The sequence below is a fragment of the Sinocyclocheilus grahami genome, unplaced genomic scaffold, assembly GCF_001515645.1.
Source record: "Sinocyclocheilus grahami isolate Dianchi unplaced genomic scaffold, SAMN03320097.WGS_v1.1 scaffold453.1, whole genome shotgun sequence".
Taxonomy (NCBI): Eukaryota; Metazoa; Chordata; class Actinopteri; order Cypriniformes; family Cyprinidae; genus Sinocyclocheilus; species Sinocyclocheilus grahami.
The window spans coordinates 729,103-743,982 of record NW_015505632.1 but is presented as its reverse complement, the minus strand read 5'-3'; the positions used below and the strand labels follow the sequence as shown (position 1 = coordinate 743,982).

Genomic DNA, 14,880 nt, shown 5'->3' with positions numbered 1-14,880 from the left:
CTACCCTAGCAACTTTTTTCTTCCAAAAGCACCTAGCAACAAATTGAGCAATTTTAAACATTTATTTGGCAACTTTTGATAAGGACTCAGACAATAAAAAGGCACATTGTCCATCCAAATTACACAAAAAGAGGAAACCACAGATGCCTAGCAGTACACACATCACGTAAATTGAGTTAGGTGCTATTTGCAATTGTTCAATTTAATAATAATAATTTGATAATTTAATAATTGTTTATTTATGATGCACTTTGTTAGTAGCTTGTACCTGCGATTGTTGATCAGTTAGTATACTGTAAGAAAAATGGAAAATCTTTCAGGATATTATCGATTATCCATCATCCACTGTAACCCTGCAACCCGAAAAAACAATGCGTAATTTAAAATACAGGTAAAATTCTTTCATATTAACATAGTAGATTGTGCCTTATTTTTACAGACTTTTCTTAGAGTGTAGCATACTAACTAACTACTAATACACTGCTTAAAGCATATTAGTTGAGAATGTGTAGAGTTTACTAGCTCTCACGCGCACACAACATATCTTTGCGACATTGCAGCCTCTTCATGGACCTTTTTCACATTTCCGGGTTTCTCAGCAGCGGAAGTCGTCATAGTTGGGTTAACTTGAAGAGCAGTGAATGGGAGAGTACCACAAATATATTTTTTGCATTCCCATTTGCTCAAATAGCAAAAGAAAAACTCCACGATAGTGTTTTCATGACTTTCAATAAAAGGAAAAAAATTGAGAGAGACTGATAATGGCTGCCAGAAGAGAGAACTATGTCAAATTTACCATCTGTCCCATAGATGCTGCATTAGAAACACCCTCGCATTAGCGTTAACTGTTTTTTTTTTTGTAATTTGATGCAAAGGTGATATAATACAAAGAATGATGTTATAAAAAAATACAAATATGAAAAACTTTCGAGGATTTACGATGCTGATGACCGTTAAACGTGTCATCACAGTCTTGTGAAAAGGGTCCATTATCAAAATAAAATACAGTTAAAGAAACAAATAAAAAGTTACACTGCTCCGTTGTGCAACATTTGTTGCGTTCAGCGTGACCAGCTGTGCTGATATAGCCAATGTAAAGGATGATGAAGTACAAAGCCTGGCCTATAATAAATATTTTAGCATCCATATATGTCGTGAATATGGAAACATTTGGATTCGTGCCGAACGAGAGAGGTAGGCATCAGTTTCACCTTAAATTAATTTGTTTTTGGATTGACGTTTTTATAGCCTAAACACATAGCCTTAACTTTAGAGGATTTGTTGTGGAGAGAAACTAATTGTGTTTATAATGTTTGTAAACATTTTGCTTTAGCCTACCAGCATTTTAGCCTACATTATATCTTAATGTAATGGGGCTAATAAAATGCGCCGCGAGCCTATACGCGACTTTTTTTCACTCTCAAAACGCAATCTTATACAAGGAGCGGTTTTTAACAATGCAGCAAACATGTTTATATATCTTAAAATACTTTTTTTTCTCTTTTTCTTTTTTGAGTAAAGAAAACGCTGTACTTTATTATTATTATTAGGCCTATTATAGGCAAAGTTATTAACCGTTATTTCTTCTACCCGAACCGGTTTCAGAACGGTAATAATACAGAGGAACGCAGGAACAGAAAAAAATATAGATCCTGCTCTGAGTGAACCGACTGATTTTTTTTTTCGTTTTCAAGCCCTGTTTAGAAATGTTAAGTAAATGATCTGATGCTATAATAGTCAGTTCTGTTCTGACTAATGCAGCAGCATTCAGAAGCAGAAGTGATGCTGGGGAAGTATAGGGCCTACCCAAAATTGAAAATTGTCATCATTTATTCACCCTCATGTCATTCCGGAATCTTCTTTTCTATAGAATCTTGGATTTTTTGGTAGTTGATTGGAAAGAAACACAGTAGAGATAGGAAATTCAGCACTGTTTGTTTCAGAGAGGTGGAGCTCTGTTCTACTTTATTGATTGGTCTGCACATTTCTTATCCACTACTGAGGAGACAGTGATACAAACACTGGATTTTCAAAATCAGGGGACAAGTTACTTTTTCAAGTCTTGATTCAGAACAGAAAAAAATGAAAGTCACCCTTGCAAAGCTGGACTGTAAAATAGACTGACGTGATGAGCAATTTTAATTTTCTTTAAGATTCAAGTTTCACCATTTTTTGTCAATGCCATTGTAAACACTTGACATCCCGTTAAAACGGGATGAATATAACATGGATGCTGAAAAATATTATAAAATAAAATGAACGTGGAAAAAAAAAAATCCAAACATGAGCTCAACATTTTTTAGACTTCTGAAGAAAACGAAACCATCATATTAAAGGTGGTGTTATTCAAACAAAGCAGAAGCACATGAAATGGGGGGGGAAGCAGGATCAAGAGATGCCTCCATTAGCTTTCATCACATTGAACTATTTTTGCAAGTAACTAAAACTGAGCTTATTCACTTTCAGACAGAGATATTCAGATCTCTGATCAAGTGCTGCTACTCGGCAGCAGCTAAGATAAATGGTACCGATTTTATACGCTTAATCCAAGTTTAGAAAAAAAAACTAGCTCAAATTTCCAAGAATTGAAAATGCAGATAGAGTAAGAGACTGAAACATGAATATATCTCAAAGCGTCCCAGACCTCTTCATGACATTGAATAACTTAGATTACAGGTAGTATGATTTGAAGATTCTCAAAATTACTAAAGAAAAAAAAGTGCAACAATGGTGCAGAGATGTATCAAGTTTGGTACTTCCTCTTTTTATCTTTGTATTTTTGTTTTGTGGTCTAAGAAAATCACACGTTGATAGAACATACACGTTATACGTGCTCCTTTATGATTAGTAAAAGAGGATTTACAAGTATATTCTCCCTAGAAACAAATTCATCTTCAAAAAGCAAAAAGGTTACTGGGGAGGGGTGGCAGACCTTGTACAACTTCTAAGATAAGCCCTGTTAGAACAGTTAGCAACCACAAGATAAAGATGACGCGTGTCAAACTGTCAGACATTCAACCGCAGGGCCAAACGCTCTAAACAGATCTGCAACAGGCCACTACTGAAGACTAGAACCAATTTGAAAAGAAAAAGAGAGAGAAAAACAAAAGAAACATTCATCTCATGTCTGAAGTGAATCAGACAAGCTCCTACACCAAAAAAAAGGCTGATGTCTTGTCCTCCTAATACAGCTGACGAATGATTGTGACTTCCTACCTAAAGTAACAGGGCAGAGAACATCTCAACAGTGCTGCACAGACAGGCTCCGCATCTGGAGGGACAAAGTTAATGAAGTCCTTTTTGTGTTTTATTTGGAGTAGTTTCGATTAGACCATTACTTTCAGATGCTGGAAGCTCAATGCTCTTCGCCCGAATGACCACAATAATCTCCACAGTGTCTTGTTGCACCCACCGATCCATCCAACTGGGATAAATTTAAAAAGCAATGTTAAAATGCAGAAAGAAAAAAAAAACCGAGTTAAAGGAAAAACACTGCAAAAGGTTACTCTATTTACAGACATTGATTTTTTCTTTTTTTAAAGAATTTTTTTTTTACAGAAACAAATTTTCAGCAAACAAGTCTCTTTACAAGTTCTTCATCCTTTTGACGTTCACGTCTCTATTCACTTGGGATTTGTCTAGTTCTCGTCCCCAAATGGGCAAAAAAAAAAAAAAAAAAATCAAAGCTTCGGATTTAATCCTGAAAATCAGTGGCTCTCTGCAATGCTCTCTCTGACCACCAATGGGCACCAAAGTAGCACCAAATGTACGTCCTCCTTCCCAGCAGAATCTCACTCTCAAATGGCAGTGAGTGGGATTCATAAAGACAGCGAAAGGAGGGCGATGGTGAACAGGAGTGGGGCATGGACGCTTGTGTAGGAGAGGGAGGCGATCACCTGCCTCAGTCGTCGCTGTCCGAGAGGGTCTCGTACTGCTCTGACAGTAGCGGTGGCTCTCTCTCCCATGCGCGCGTTGAGGCCACGGGGCCAGAGGCGCCACCCTGTGGCTGCTGCTGCTGGGACTGCATGGAGGGAGATGGGCAGGCCATGGAGGTGGGAGGGGTACTACTGAGCATGCGCATCGTCAAGGGGTTATAGGGGAACTGCATGGAACCTTAAGCAGGATGAAAGAGAGAAACAATCATTTTAATTTTCAACTAATGTCACCAACAAAACAATTTCATCTAACAATACACAAACAAGTCGCTCACCTGTGGACGACGGCCGGTCCTCCCAAGCCCAGGTAGGAGCCTGTCTGTGGTAATCGCCCTCCGAATGAACCGAGGACACAGAAGAGGGCCGCTCTCCAGCAGAGTACGCCTGGCCTGGGTTTGGAGACTTTGATTTCCTGCTGCTAGCTTTGCTCTGAAGCTTCTGTTTTCCTGCTATGGAAGCAGAAAGATTGGCAAGGATGTCAGCAGTGTGGTTTATGTCCTAGACACAGATTTGGTCTGGTCTTGAATGAAAACATTCAGAATAGAGGTATCACAATATTTTTGGTATTTACAATAACTGTGACATTTCAAAAATGTAATTTTGATTGGTTGAACCACTGATGTCACATGGATTTTTTAAATGATGTCCTTACTGTGTTTCTAGGCCTTGAATGTGTCAGTTCTGTTGCGGTCTATGCACTGTCAACTGAATGAAAACATTCAGAATAGAGGTATCACAATATTTTTGGTATTTACAATAACTGACATTTCAAAAATGTAATTTTGATTGGTTGAACCACTGATGTCACATGGATTTTTTAAATGATGTCCTTACTGTGTTTCTAGGCCTTGAATGTGTCAGTTCTGTTGCGGTCTATGCACTGTCAAAAAGCTCTCGGATTTCATCAAAAATATCATAATTTGTGTTCCAAAGATGAACAAAGTTCTTACAGTTTGGACTGACATGAGGGTGAGTAATAATTAATGACAGAATTTAAATTTTTGGGTGAACTAACCCTTTAATACTGCACGTGTGATAATATCATAATTAATCCAGCGTCAGTAACTATCTGGTTTTCGCATCAACACAGTAGGCGGTGATATTACACCTCATCACTGGTTGCCACCGATTACAAAACTTGAAGACAATGACGCCGTTTGTAGATCTTATTGCCGCACAAAATCATGTTGGAAGAGATGACAGACAAATGCAAAACACTCTACATGCACCTAAAAAAATTATCTTGCCAATGTGGGAGTTTTTTATTTATTTATTTTTTTTTAGCAAAAACAAGAAAAGTTAAGACAGTCTGTAGGAAGTGCCAATCAACAGCAAGTTCTTTTCAGAAACTTTTGTACAGTTACAAACTCTCTCTCCACCTCCCTAAACTCATATTTTGAGTGTGATTCATTTGCCAAAAAAGACAAAAACAAAAAGATCAATTTGACAGATAGCATCATTTATTTCTTTTCTTTTCTATAGATGTCATAAAAATATGATTATCGTGAATTCTTTTGGTTGTGATAAACGTAATAAAAATCTGATATTGTGACTGCCCTAATCCAGAGTGATTACCCACAGAAGACCAGTATTATCTGTGTAATTATCACACACAGATTACACTTTTTTTTGTGGCAATTAGTCAAACCACAAAGCAATCTGTAAAAAGTTCAGCATGTTGGTATGAGTTTTTATGTTTTAGGGAAAATGTATGTTCATTGCTGTGAATGTACAGTATGAACCTGTGTTAGGGGATGGGCTGGCCTCCTGTCGACCGTCTGAAATGCTGCTCATGCTGCCTGAGCCGTTTCCTGTCCCCAGCTGGGCTTGCTGCTGCTGTGGCTCCTCCTGCTTCTCCTCCATGTTCCAATTTGTGTTCCAAAGATGAACAAAGTTCTTACAGTTTGGACTGACATGAGGGTGAGTAATAATTAATGACAGAATTTAAATTTTTGGGTGAACTAACCCTTTAATACTGCACATGTGATAATATCATAATTAATCCAGCGTCAGTAACTATCTGGTTTTCGCATCAACACAGTAGGCGGTGATATTACACCTCATCACTGGTTGCCACCGATTACAAAACTTGAAGACAATGACGCCATTTGTAGATCTTATTGCCGCACAAAATCATGTTGGAAGAGATGACAGACAAATGCAAAACACTCTACATGCACCTAAAAAAATTATCTTGCCAATGTGGGAGTTTTTTATTTATTTATTTTTTTTAGCAAAAACAAGAAAAGTTAAGACAGTCTGTAGGAAGTGCCAATCAACAACAAGTTCTTTTCAGAAACTTTTGTACAGTTACAAACTCTCTCTCCACCTCCCTAAACTCATATTTTGAGTGTGATTCATTTGCCAAAAAAGACAAAAACAAAAAGATCAATTTGACAGATAGCATCATTTATTTCTTTTCTTTTCTATAGATGTCATAAAAATATGATTATCGTGAATTCTTTTGGTTGTGATAAACGTAATAAAAATCTGATATTGTGACTGCCCTAATCCAGAGTGATTACCCACAGAAGACCAGTATTATCTGTGTAATTATCACACACAGATTACACTTTTTTTTGTGGCAATTAGTCAAACCACAAAGCAATCTGTAAAAAGTTCAGCATGTTGGTATGAGTTTTTATGTTTTAGGGAAAATGTATGTTCATTGCTGTGAATGTACAGTATGAACCTGTGTTAGGGGATGGGCTGGCCTCCTGTCGACCGTCTGAAATGCTGCTCATGCTGCCTGAGCCGTTTCCTGTCCCCAGCTGGGCTTGCTGCTGCTGTGGCTCCTCCTGCTTCTCCTCCATGTTCCCCATCAGAGCCTTCCTGATGATGTCCTCCAGACCCAGATTACTGGCTGGATCACTAAACGAGTGGTTTCTAGGGTTTACACTGCCTGTAAAACAAACATATATGCACATATCGGAAACACTGAAAACCAATTTAAGCGTTTAAACTATAACAAACACAAACAAATGAAAATACATCAAATAATGCAAGTGCTGATTTTTTTATGTAGAAATTAATCATATTGATGATGTTGTGAAACTCACTTGATGTTGTTACTGCTGGGAGATTGAAGATCTCTGTGCCTGGCTGAGCATTACCTGTTGAGATAAGGAGCAAATGGGAGTAAGAATTAGGTGCTAATCAAGTGGCAGCTGTCTAAATAAAAGACATCAGTGTAACAGTGCAGTGAAATAAATTTTCTGAGCTTGAATGTCAGTTTCTGAGAAAACGGGCTTGCCGTTGTCACTCACCGACTTCTGCTTTCCGGAAGATCTCCTGCTTTTTGGACATAACCATAGGAGACGTGCTTTCCAGTTTGGTGAAGAATGAGGGGAGGTAACTGCTGCTGCCTGGTGACCGCGAGTCAGTCCTGACACAAAAGAAAGGTCTAAGGTCACACAATGCATATGGCACAGGAAATTTGGGTAGCCCAAAATAATTAAGACAATAAACAGACAACAGTTAGAGGATTCAGGTATACAGGCAGTCCATATTGCATTTAAACTATTTTATTACAACATTTTAATTTTCTTTTTAGTATTTTTTCTTCATCATTCATTCATCAAAAATGACTAATTAAAAAAAAAAAGCATAAATAAAGCCTTATACTTTGAAGTAGAACTGACAATTAATTTCTACCTCTGTTCAGGGAGATCCTGCTCTCGTCTCTGACTCTGCACTACAGTGGCTTCCTGTTTATCCAACCCAGAATAACCCTGAGGAGGAGAGATGGGCTCATAGTTCTCTGGTCCTCGTCCTCGATCAATAAAATAAATGACATCAGTGTAACAGTGCAGTGAAATAAATTTTCTGAGCTTGAATGTCAGTTTCTGAGAAAACGGGCTTGCCGTTGTCACTCACCGACTTCTGCTTTCCGGAAGATCTCCTGCTTTTTGGACATAACCATAGGAGACGTGCTTTCCAGTTTGGTGAAGAATGAGGGGAGGTAACTGCTGCTGCCTGGTGACCGCGAGTCAGTCCTGACACAAAAGAAAGGTCTAAGGTCACACAATGCATATGGCACAGGAAATTTGGGTAGCCCAAAATAATTAAGACAATAAACAGACAACAGTTAGAGGATTCAGGTATACAGGCAGTCCATATTGCATTTAAACTATTTTATTACAACATTTTAATTTTCTTTTTAGTATTTTTTCTTCATCATTCATTCATCAAAAATGACTAATTAAAAAAAAAAAGCATAAATAAAGCCTTATACTTTGAAGTAGAACTGACAATTAATTTCTACCTCTGTTCAGGGAGATCCTGCTCTCGTCTCTGACTCTGCACTACAGTGGCTTCCTGTTTATCCAACCCAGAATAACCCTGAGGAGGAGAGATGGGCTCATAGTTCTCTGGTCCTCGTCCTCGATCAGGAGACCTACCTGGCCTACGAGAGACAGATGGATTAGAGGCTGCTGCTGGGACATTGTTTTCAGGGTGTAAAAAGCATCTCATGCATTTTGGAAGGATTTGTGTATGTGACCAAAGGTTCTCAGATCAGGTTACACAGATTACTTAAAGAGGCTGTAAGCAATGTTAGTCCTTCTAGAACTTCAGCCAGATGTAACCAATCACCTCTTTATTTTTTCAAAACCCGCCTGTAAAGACACTGTTGTATCAATGACAATGTTGTATTTAGAGACGGGGCAAAAGAGCAGTGTTGTCACAATTGTACAGCTAAAATGTCAATGATCCGATTTAACAACTATGCTCTCAGCTTCCTACTTCACAAAGGCTTGTGAACGCCATTCCTGTGTAATGAGCAAAAACTACAAGATTTGTAATTGACTAAAGGAATCTAACTTTGGCCAAAACAACTAATTTATTTCTTTTTTGGCAGATTACAGAGCCTTTAGCTGTCACAGAAGCATGCATTTAAGGGCACACAATTTTTAAGTTAACCTTTACGGTCGTTGTGTTTTCAATAGAGGCTGTTTGTTGGGTGTGCCCATATACAAATATTCACATACACTATCATTCAAAAGTTCGGGGTAGAGCAAGGCCATTGTAATGTTTTTTTGCTCACCAAGACTGAGTGAAATGTTTGGAGGTGTACTTACACACTGTGTGTTTGTGTTCATACGTACCTGGCTCTTGGTTTATCGGAGGAGTTCTCGGGAGATACTCTGCTTGGTGGTCTCTGGTGGTGTGCAGTAGGAGCTGGGTTTTCTGGGCTATAGCGGTTATGGGGTTTAACTCGACCTACAACACCTCCCACACCAGAGCTCTGGAAAGTGGAGGAGAGCGAGGAGGAGGATGAAGAGGAAGGCAGCGAGCTGGATGATGGGGGAGGATCTTGGCTCTTGGCAAAGTCTTGCGTAATGATATGCTGCAAGACAGAGAGAAAGAATGAGGGCAATGACAGAGGAATGATGTGACAAAGCATCAAGAGTATGAGTGTGACTTACCGAAATGTGGTCAGCAAGGGTCATGATGCGGTGTGTTTTCGGGACGGGCCCATAACTGTCTGCGTGCAAGGAGGGGGGCTGTTGAGGTGCAGAAGGTCCTGAATCTCCTGACTGCCTGTACCGGTTAATGTCGAACCTTAATCCTATAAAGCATAAGATCAGATCCCCCCAAAAAAAGCAGACGGGGGTAAAAATTTTCCTGTCATGAAAATCATTTTTACAATTTTCTAAATAATATAAATATATTTTCTTTTTGTTGGTGAAATATAACCTGGATGTGATCCTGAAATATTTAACAAGATTCACCCCATCTTGACAGAACAGACCTTCTGATCACGTTCTTGACAGACCAGGGATTTGAAGTCTCACCTGAGCTCTTTTCTGATGGGAAAGGTCCTTCGTTCTTCTCTTCTCTTAGGGCTGGAGAGTTAGCTGGGCTGATCACCTCAATTCCACCCTGAGCATCATAACGACTGGATGACACTGAACGACATGTAGACATGATGTTACAGCTTTTTAGGTAAATAAAGTTGGTTTGTTAGTAAGATTTAGCTCACTGCCTTCAACCTGCATCTAAATAAACACTTGCTAGTGTTCAACAGAAAAAATAACATGTGACTTTTGATGCTTTTCTGTTCATTTTGAAGACAACATGCTTTGTTACAATTAAATCCATCTGTTAATATCTGTGTGAATATTGAAACCTTAAGTGCGTATCATGGCATCACCACATAATGAGGCATAAAAAAATTAGCAGATTACCCAGAAGTTGGCATCGAAACAACCTTCTAGCAGCCTTTACAGTAAGTCACTTAGGAAAGACAGTGAATTTCACTCCCATGGTAAGAGCTACACACCCTTTAATGGAATTACCCTGTCAAATCTGAGGTCAGAAGTTTGTGACTGTTGTCAGTCTCCGTTCCAGCTGGGTCACAGGTTGTGCTATCGAGGTTTCCTAAGACTATTAGGTCTCATGGCCTCAATGGCACTAGCCATCCTATTATGTGTCCTGTTAATGCCCTCTGTTAGGAAATCCCTAAGTATATGCCTTGTCTTTTACGTTGTTCAATTTCTTGAATCATTCTTTTTGCCTCTGAGCAGGATATAAAGATGCTGGTGGCACTGTGACCAAATTGCACAAATCCTGCATATGGTGAAACATATCACTTCCTGTTTGCTCTGCTTTGTGGCATGTACACTACTGCTCAAAAGTTTGTAGTCAGTAAGATTTTTCTTTCTGAAAAGAGAATACTTCTATTTAGCAAGGATGCATTAAATTAATCAAAATTGACTTAAGACATTTGTTACAAAAGATTTCTATATCAAATACATGATTTCTATTCTAAGAATCCTGAAAAAAATATCAGTTTTCACAAAAATATTGAAATACACACACACAAAAAAAATCAATATATGCATTGATAAAAATAAAAGTTTTTGAAAACGAAATTAGCATATCTGAATGATTTCTGAAGGGTCATGTGACACTGAAGTCTGGACAAATGGCTGCTTAAAACTCAGGAATAAAATGTCATCTTAAAATATATTAGGGCTGTGCGATATGACGATATATATAGGATGGACGAAATAAAAAGTCTATCGTTTCATATTATGCTCTATCGTTTATTTCGTGGTGTCACAAAATACATTGTTTACGGTAATACTTTTTCATCATTTGGATGACTGCGATCTTTACACGCCACCACAGGGCGTGAAGGGGAGACAGAACCAGGTGGAGAATGACCAGCCAGGACAAAACAAGGAGATCCTTCCTAAACGAGGGACTATATCTGTAGCATGGACATGCATTTTTAAGCACTGCAGTTTTAAAACAACCGATTTTAAGCCGTGCGCCGTCTCATTTTCTGTGTGAGAGGAGTGCACATTTTTTACTGCTTTATTGGCTTTGAACGATTACATAAACATACTTATATGCGTCAGAATCCCCGTCTTTGCAAGTATCCTCATAAACAGTGATTTAGGTCTTAAGAGATAGTAAACAGCTGAAAAAGAAAACGCATATGTAACAGTATATTGGATCCGGACTTCGATCTTAAAGGGGACGCTGTCCAATGTTTGTCCTGTCTGCCATTCATATTAATCAAACAACAGTGAGAGAAAATCTCCCACTGCTCTTGACTAAATAATTTTTGTAACTTTAATAAGAAGAAATAAAAAAATAATAATGATATATATTATATATGTATAGAATCTACACATAATACACGTGTTAACTATATCTATCAATCGATAGATATAATGAACACAGTGAAGACTAGTTAAATTTACGCAATGTATGTAGCATTTCTTATTTATTGTAGTTTTTTGTCCTATTGCTTGCAATTATAGTTTATTTTCCTTATTTCATCACTGACTGTTTATCTTCAGTGAGCTTGGGGATTTTTTTTTTCTCTTTTTAGACTTGTATTAGTTTGACATTGACATTGGTGATAAGGATTATGAAAATTCTATGGTATCAAAGATTTTAATATCATAAAAACCTTTTTAAAAGAAAAATAAAATGTCATCTTAAAATATATTAGGGCTGTGCGATATGACGATATATATAGGATGGACGAAATAAAAAGTCTATCGTTTCATATTATGCTCTATCGTTTATTTCGTGGTGTCACAAAATACATTGTTTACGGTAATACTTTTTCATCATTTGGATGACTGCGATCTTTACACGCCACCACAGGGCGTGAAGGGGAGACAGAACCAGGTGGAGAATGACCAGCCAGGACAAAACAAGGAGATCCTTCCTAAACGAGGGACTATATCTGTAGCATGGACATGCATTTTTAAGCACTGCAGTTTTAAAACAACCGATTTTAAGCCGTGCGCCGTCTCATTTTCTGTGTGAGAGGAGTGCACATTTTTTACTGCTTTATTGGCTTTGAACGATTACATAAACATACTTATATGCGTCAGAATCCCCGTCTTTGCAAGTATCCTCATAAACAGTGATTTAGGTCTTAAGAGATAGTAAACAGCTGAAAAAGAAAACGCATATGTAACAGTATATTGGATCCGGACTTCGATCTTAAAGGGGACGCTGTCCAATGTTTGTCCTGTCTGCCATTCATATTAATCAAACAACAGTGAGAGAAAATCTTCCACTGCTCTTGACTAAATAATTTTTGTAACTTTAATAAGAAGAAATTAAAAAATAATAATGATATATATATTATATATGTATAGAATCTACACATAATACACGTGTTAACTATATCTATCAATCGATAGATATAATGAACACAGTGAAGACTAGTTAAATTTACGCAATGTATGAAGCATTTCTTATTTATTGTAGTTTTTTGTCCTATTGCTTGCAATTATAGTTTATTTTCCTTATTTCATCACTGACTGTTTATCTTCAGTGAGCTTGAGGATTTTTTTTTTCTCTTTTTAGACTTGTATTAGTTTGACATTGACATTGGTGATAAGGATTATGAAAATTCTATGGTATCAAAGATTTTAATATCATAAAAACCTTTTTAAAAGAAAGAAGAAAAAAAAACTACATTGTGATAAATATTGTTATCGTGATATAAAATTAATCATATCGTGATATAAGATTTTGGTCATATCGCCCACCCCTAAAATATATCAGAAAATAGTTCTTTTAAATTGTAATAATATTTCACAATATTACTGTATTACTGACCAAATAAATGTAGCTTTGGTGAACGTATGTTTTTTTTTAAAGTCTCCAAACCTTTGAATGGTAGTGAACATATGGACTCAAGTCATGAACTGTACAGAGTTACGCAACTTCTGTTGTTAGTAAACTGATCATCATTATTATAACTCAACATAAAAAAAATAAAGACTGTCTATCTGATGACACTCACTGCTGCTGGAGGAGTCAGAGCTCTGTGAGCCTCTCTCACGGGGTTCCTTATCTGGGGCAATCTGGCGCGTGATGATGACATCAATAAAGTTTGCAGCAGTTATGGTGGTCTTCCCATGTGTGCGTAGCTCCTCCTCCATGCGTGACTTAGTGGGTGGGGCTTTCTCTTTGCTCCCTGCAGCTCCTCCACCCTCTGCATACACAGGATGGGAAGGTTTCCCACTAGGAAGTAACACGTCCCCATATGGTGACTGCACGGAACGGCGCTCCACCTCTTGCGACTCCTGTGCTGCCCGTCGTGATGTCATCATATCATCATCCCGGGAGCTACTGTTATTATGCTTGCCCTCCTTGACTTTTGCAACATCCATCTGCGGGGCAGAGGCAGCAGCGTCCACCAGGGCGGCGAGTGCATCAGCTGCATTGCTGTATCGGCTGGCTTGAGCTGCAGCTGCTTGTGAGGGCATTTGCCTGAACAACCGAAACAGGAAGAAGTTTAATAGAGCAAAACTAATTTTAAAATGCATAAATTAAAAGGGATAGTTGACCCAAAAATGAAAACTGTCATCAATTACTCACATTCATGTTGTTCAAAACACACAAGAATTTTGTGCATCTTTGGAACACAAATGAAGATGTATTGAAAGAGATTTCTGTCCCTCTATTGAAATTACACCAAAACATTATATATATATAATGTTCATAAAGTGATTGCAAAAGAATTCCAAATGAATTGAATGGTTTAATCCAAGTGTCCTGAATAGGTATGATCACTTTATGATGAACAGATATAACTTCAGGCTTTTATTCACATGCAAACATTGATCAACAAACATGGTAAACAGTAGGGCTGTTAAAAAAATTCGAATATTTGTCGAATTTAAAATAAAAATCCACATTCTAATGCAAAAACGTTGCATTCGAATTTTAGGTGTGCGTTAAGGAGGCAGCCTTATCAGTGTGTGTCGTTGCATTATAATGTTTTTGTTAGCCTATCCAGTTGAAGCCACTAGATGCAGAGCTGCTGCGTTGTTCATTAAAAAAAACATAGCGGAAAAAGAGAACATCAACGTGGAGAAGATCTTGTTTACATCAAAACCGAAACCAAGCCGTTCACACAGAACGCATATTTCACACATTTTCTAGATTTATATCTATTACTGTTGCACTTGCGTCTCGCACAAAAGAGCCGCAAGTTTAGAAAGCCATGTAAAATTAATGCAAGTTTAACTTTGAAAAAAACATATATTGAGACTTTATGGCTGGTTTTTCCCCATCCCACTGCATCTCATGTTTTTAAATGAAAAATTTTATTTGAAACATTATGCACTTTTTTTTCGCAGATAGTCATGTTATCTTATGCTTTGAATGATGTGCCCTCTTGTGGCCTCAGGAGAGAAGCCAAAAGCTTTTCTTCACCCTAACTTGAAATTATGCATTTTAAATTCGAATATAATTTGAATTTTGATAATATTTAAGTACAAAATTTGAATTTAGTTTTTCAGCCATTTTGACAGCCCTAGTAAACAGAAGGCCAACTGTACTTGCTTGATGTTTGAGAACCAGTGAGGTATTATGCTTCGAGCAAGTTAAAAATATGTTCATTTTCACAAATGTTTTTTTTTTTTAACTATTTAAAGATGAGTGAAAGATGACTTTTTTT

General features: G+C 37.6%; 1 protein-coding gene across 1 annotated transcript in view; it reads right to left on the bottom strand.

Moving 5' to 3' along the window:
• Window positions 1-1,925: 1,925 nt before the first annotated feature.
• Window positions 1,926-14,880, bottom strand: part of LOC107552540 (nuclear receptor corepressor 1-like) — a 103,606-nt gene continuing 90,651 nt past the window's right edge. Inside the window, exons 39-48 of the mRNA XM_016234440.1 lie at window positions 13,219-13,688; window positions 9,731-9,844; window positions 9,362-9,504; window positions 9,041-9,282; window positions 8,200-8,340; window positions 7,812-7,930; window positions 6,995-7,048; window positions 6,628-6,837; window positions 4,211-4,384; window positions 1,926-4,113 (exon numbers count right to left, since the gene is read on the bottom strand). Coding sequence (XP_016089926.1) covers window positions 3,902-4,113; window positions 4,211-4,384; window positions 6,628-6,837; window positions 6,995-7,048; window positions 7,812-7,930; window positions 8,200-8,340; window positions 9,041-9,282; window positions 9,362-9,504; window positions 9,731-9,844; window positions 13,219-13,688 — 1,879 coding nt within the window. The 3' untranslated portion in view covers window positions 1,926-3,901. The remainder of the gene's footprint in view (window positions 4,114-4,210; window positions 4,385-6,627; window positions 6,838-6,994; window positions 7,049-7,811; window positions 7,931-8,199; window positions 8,341-9,040; window positions 9,283-9,361; window positions 9,505-9,730; window positions 9,845-13,218; window positions 13,689-14,880) is intronic.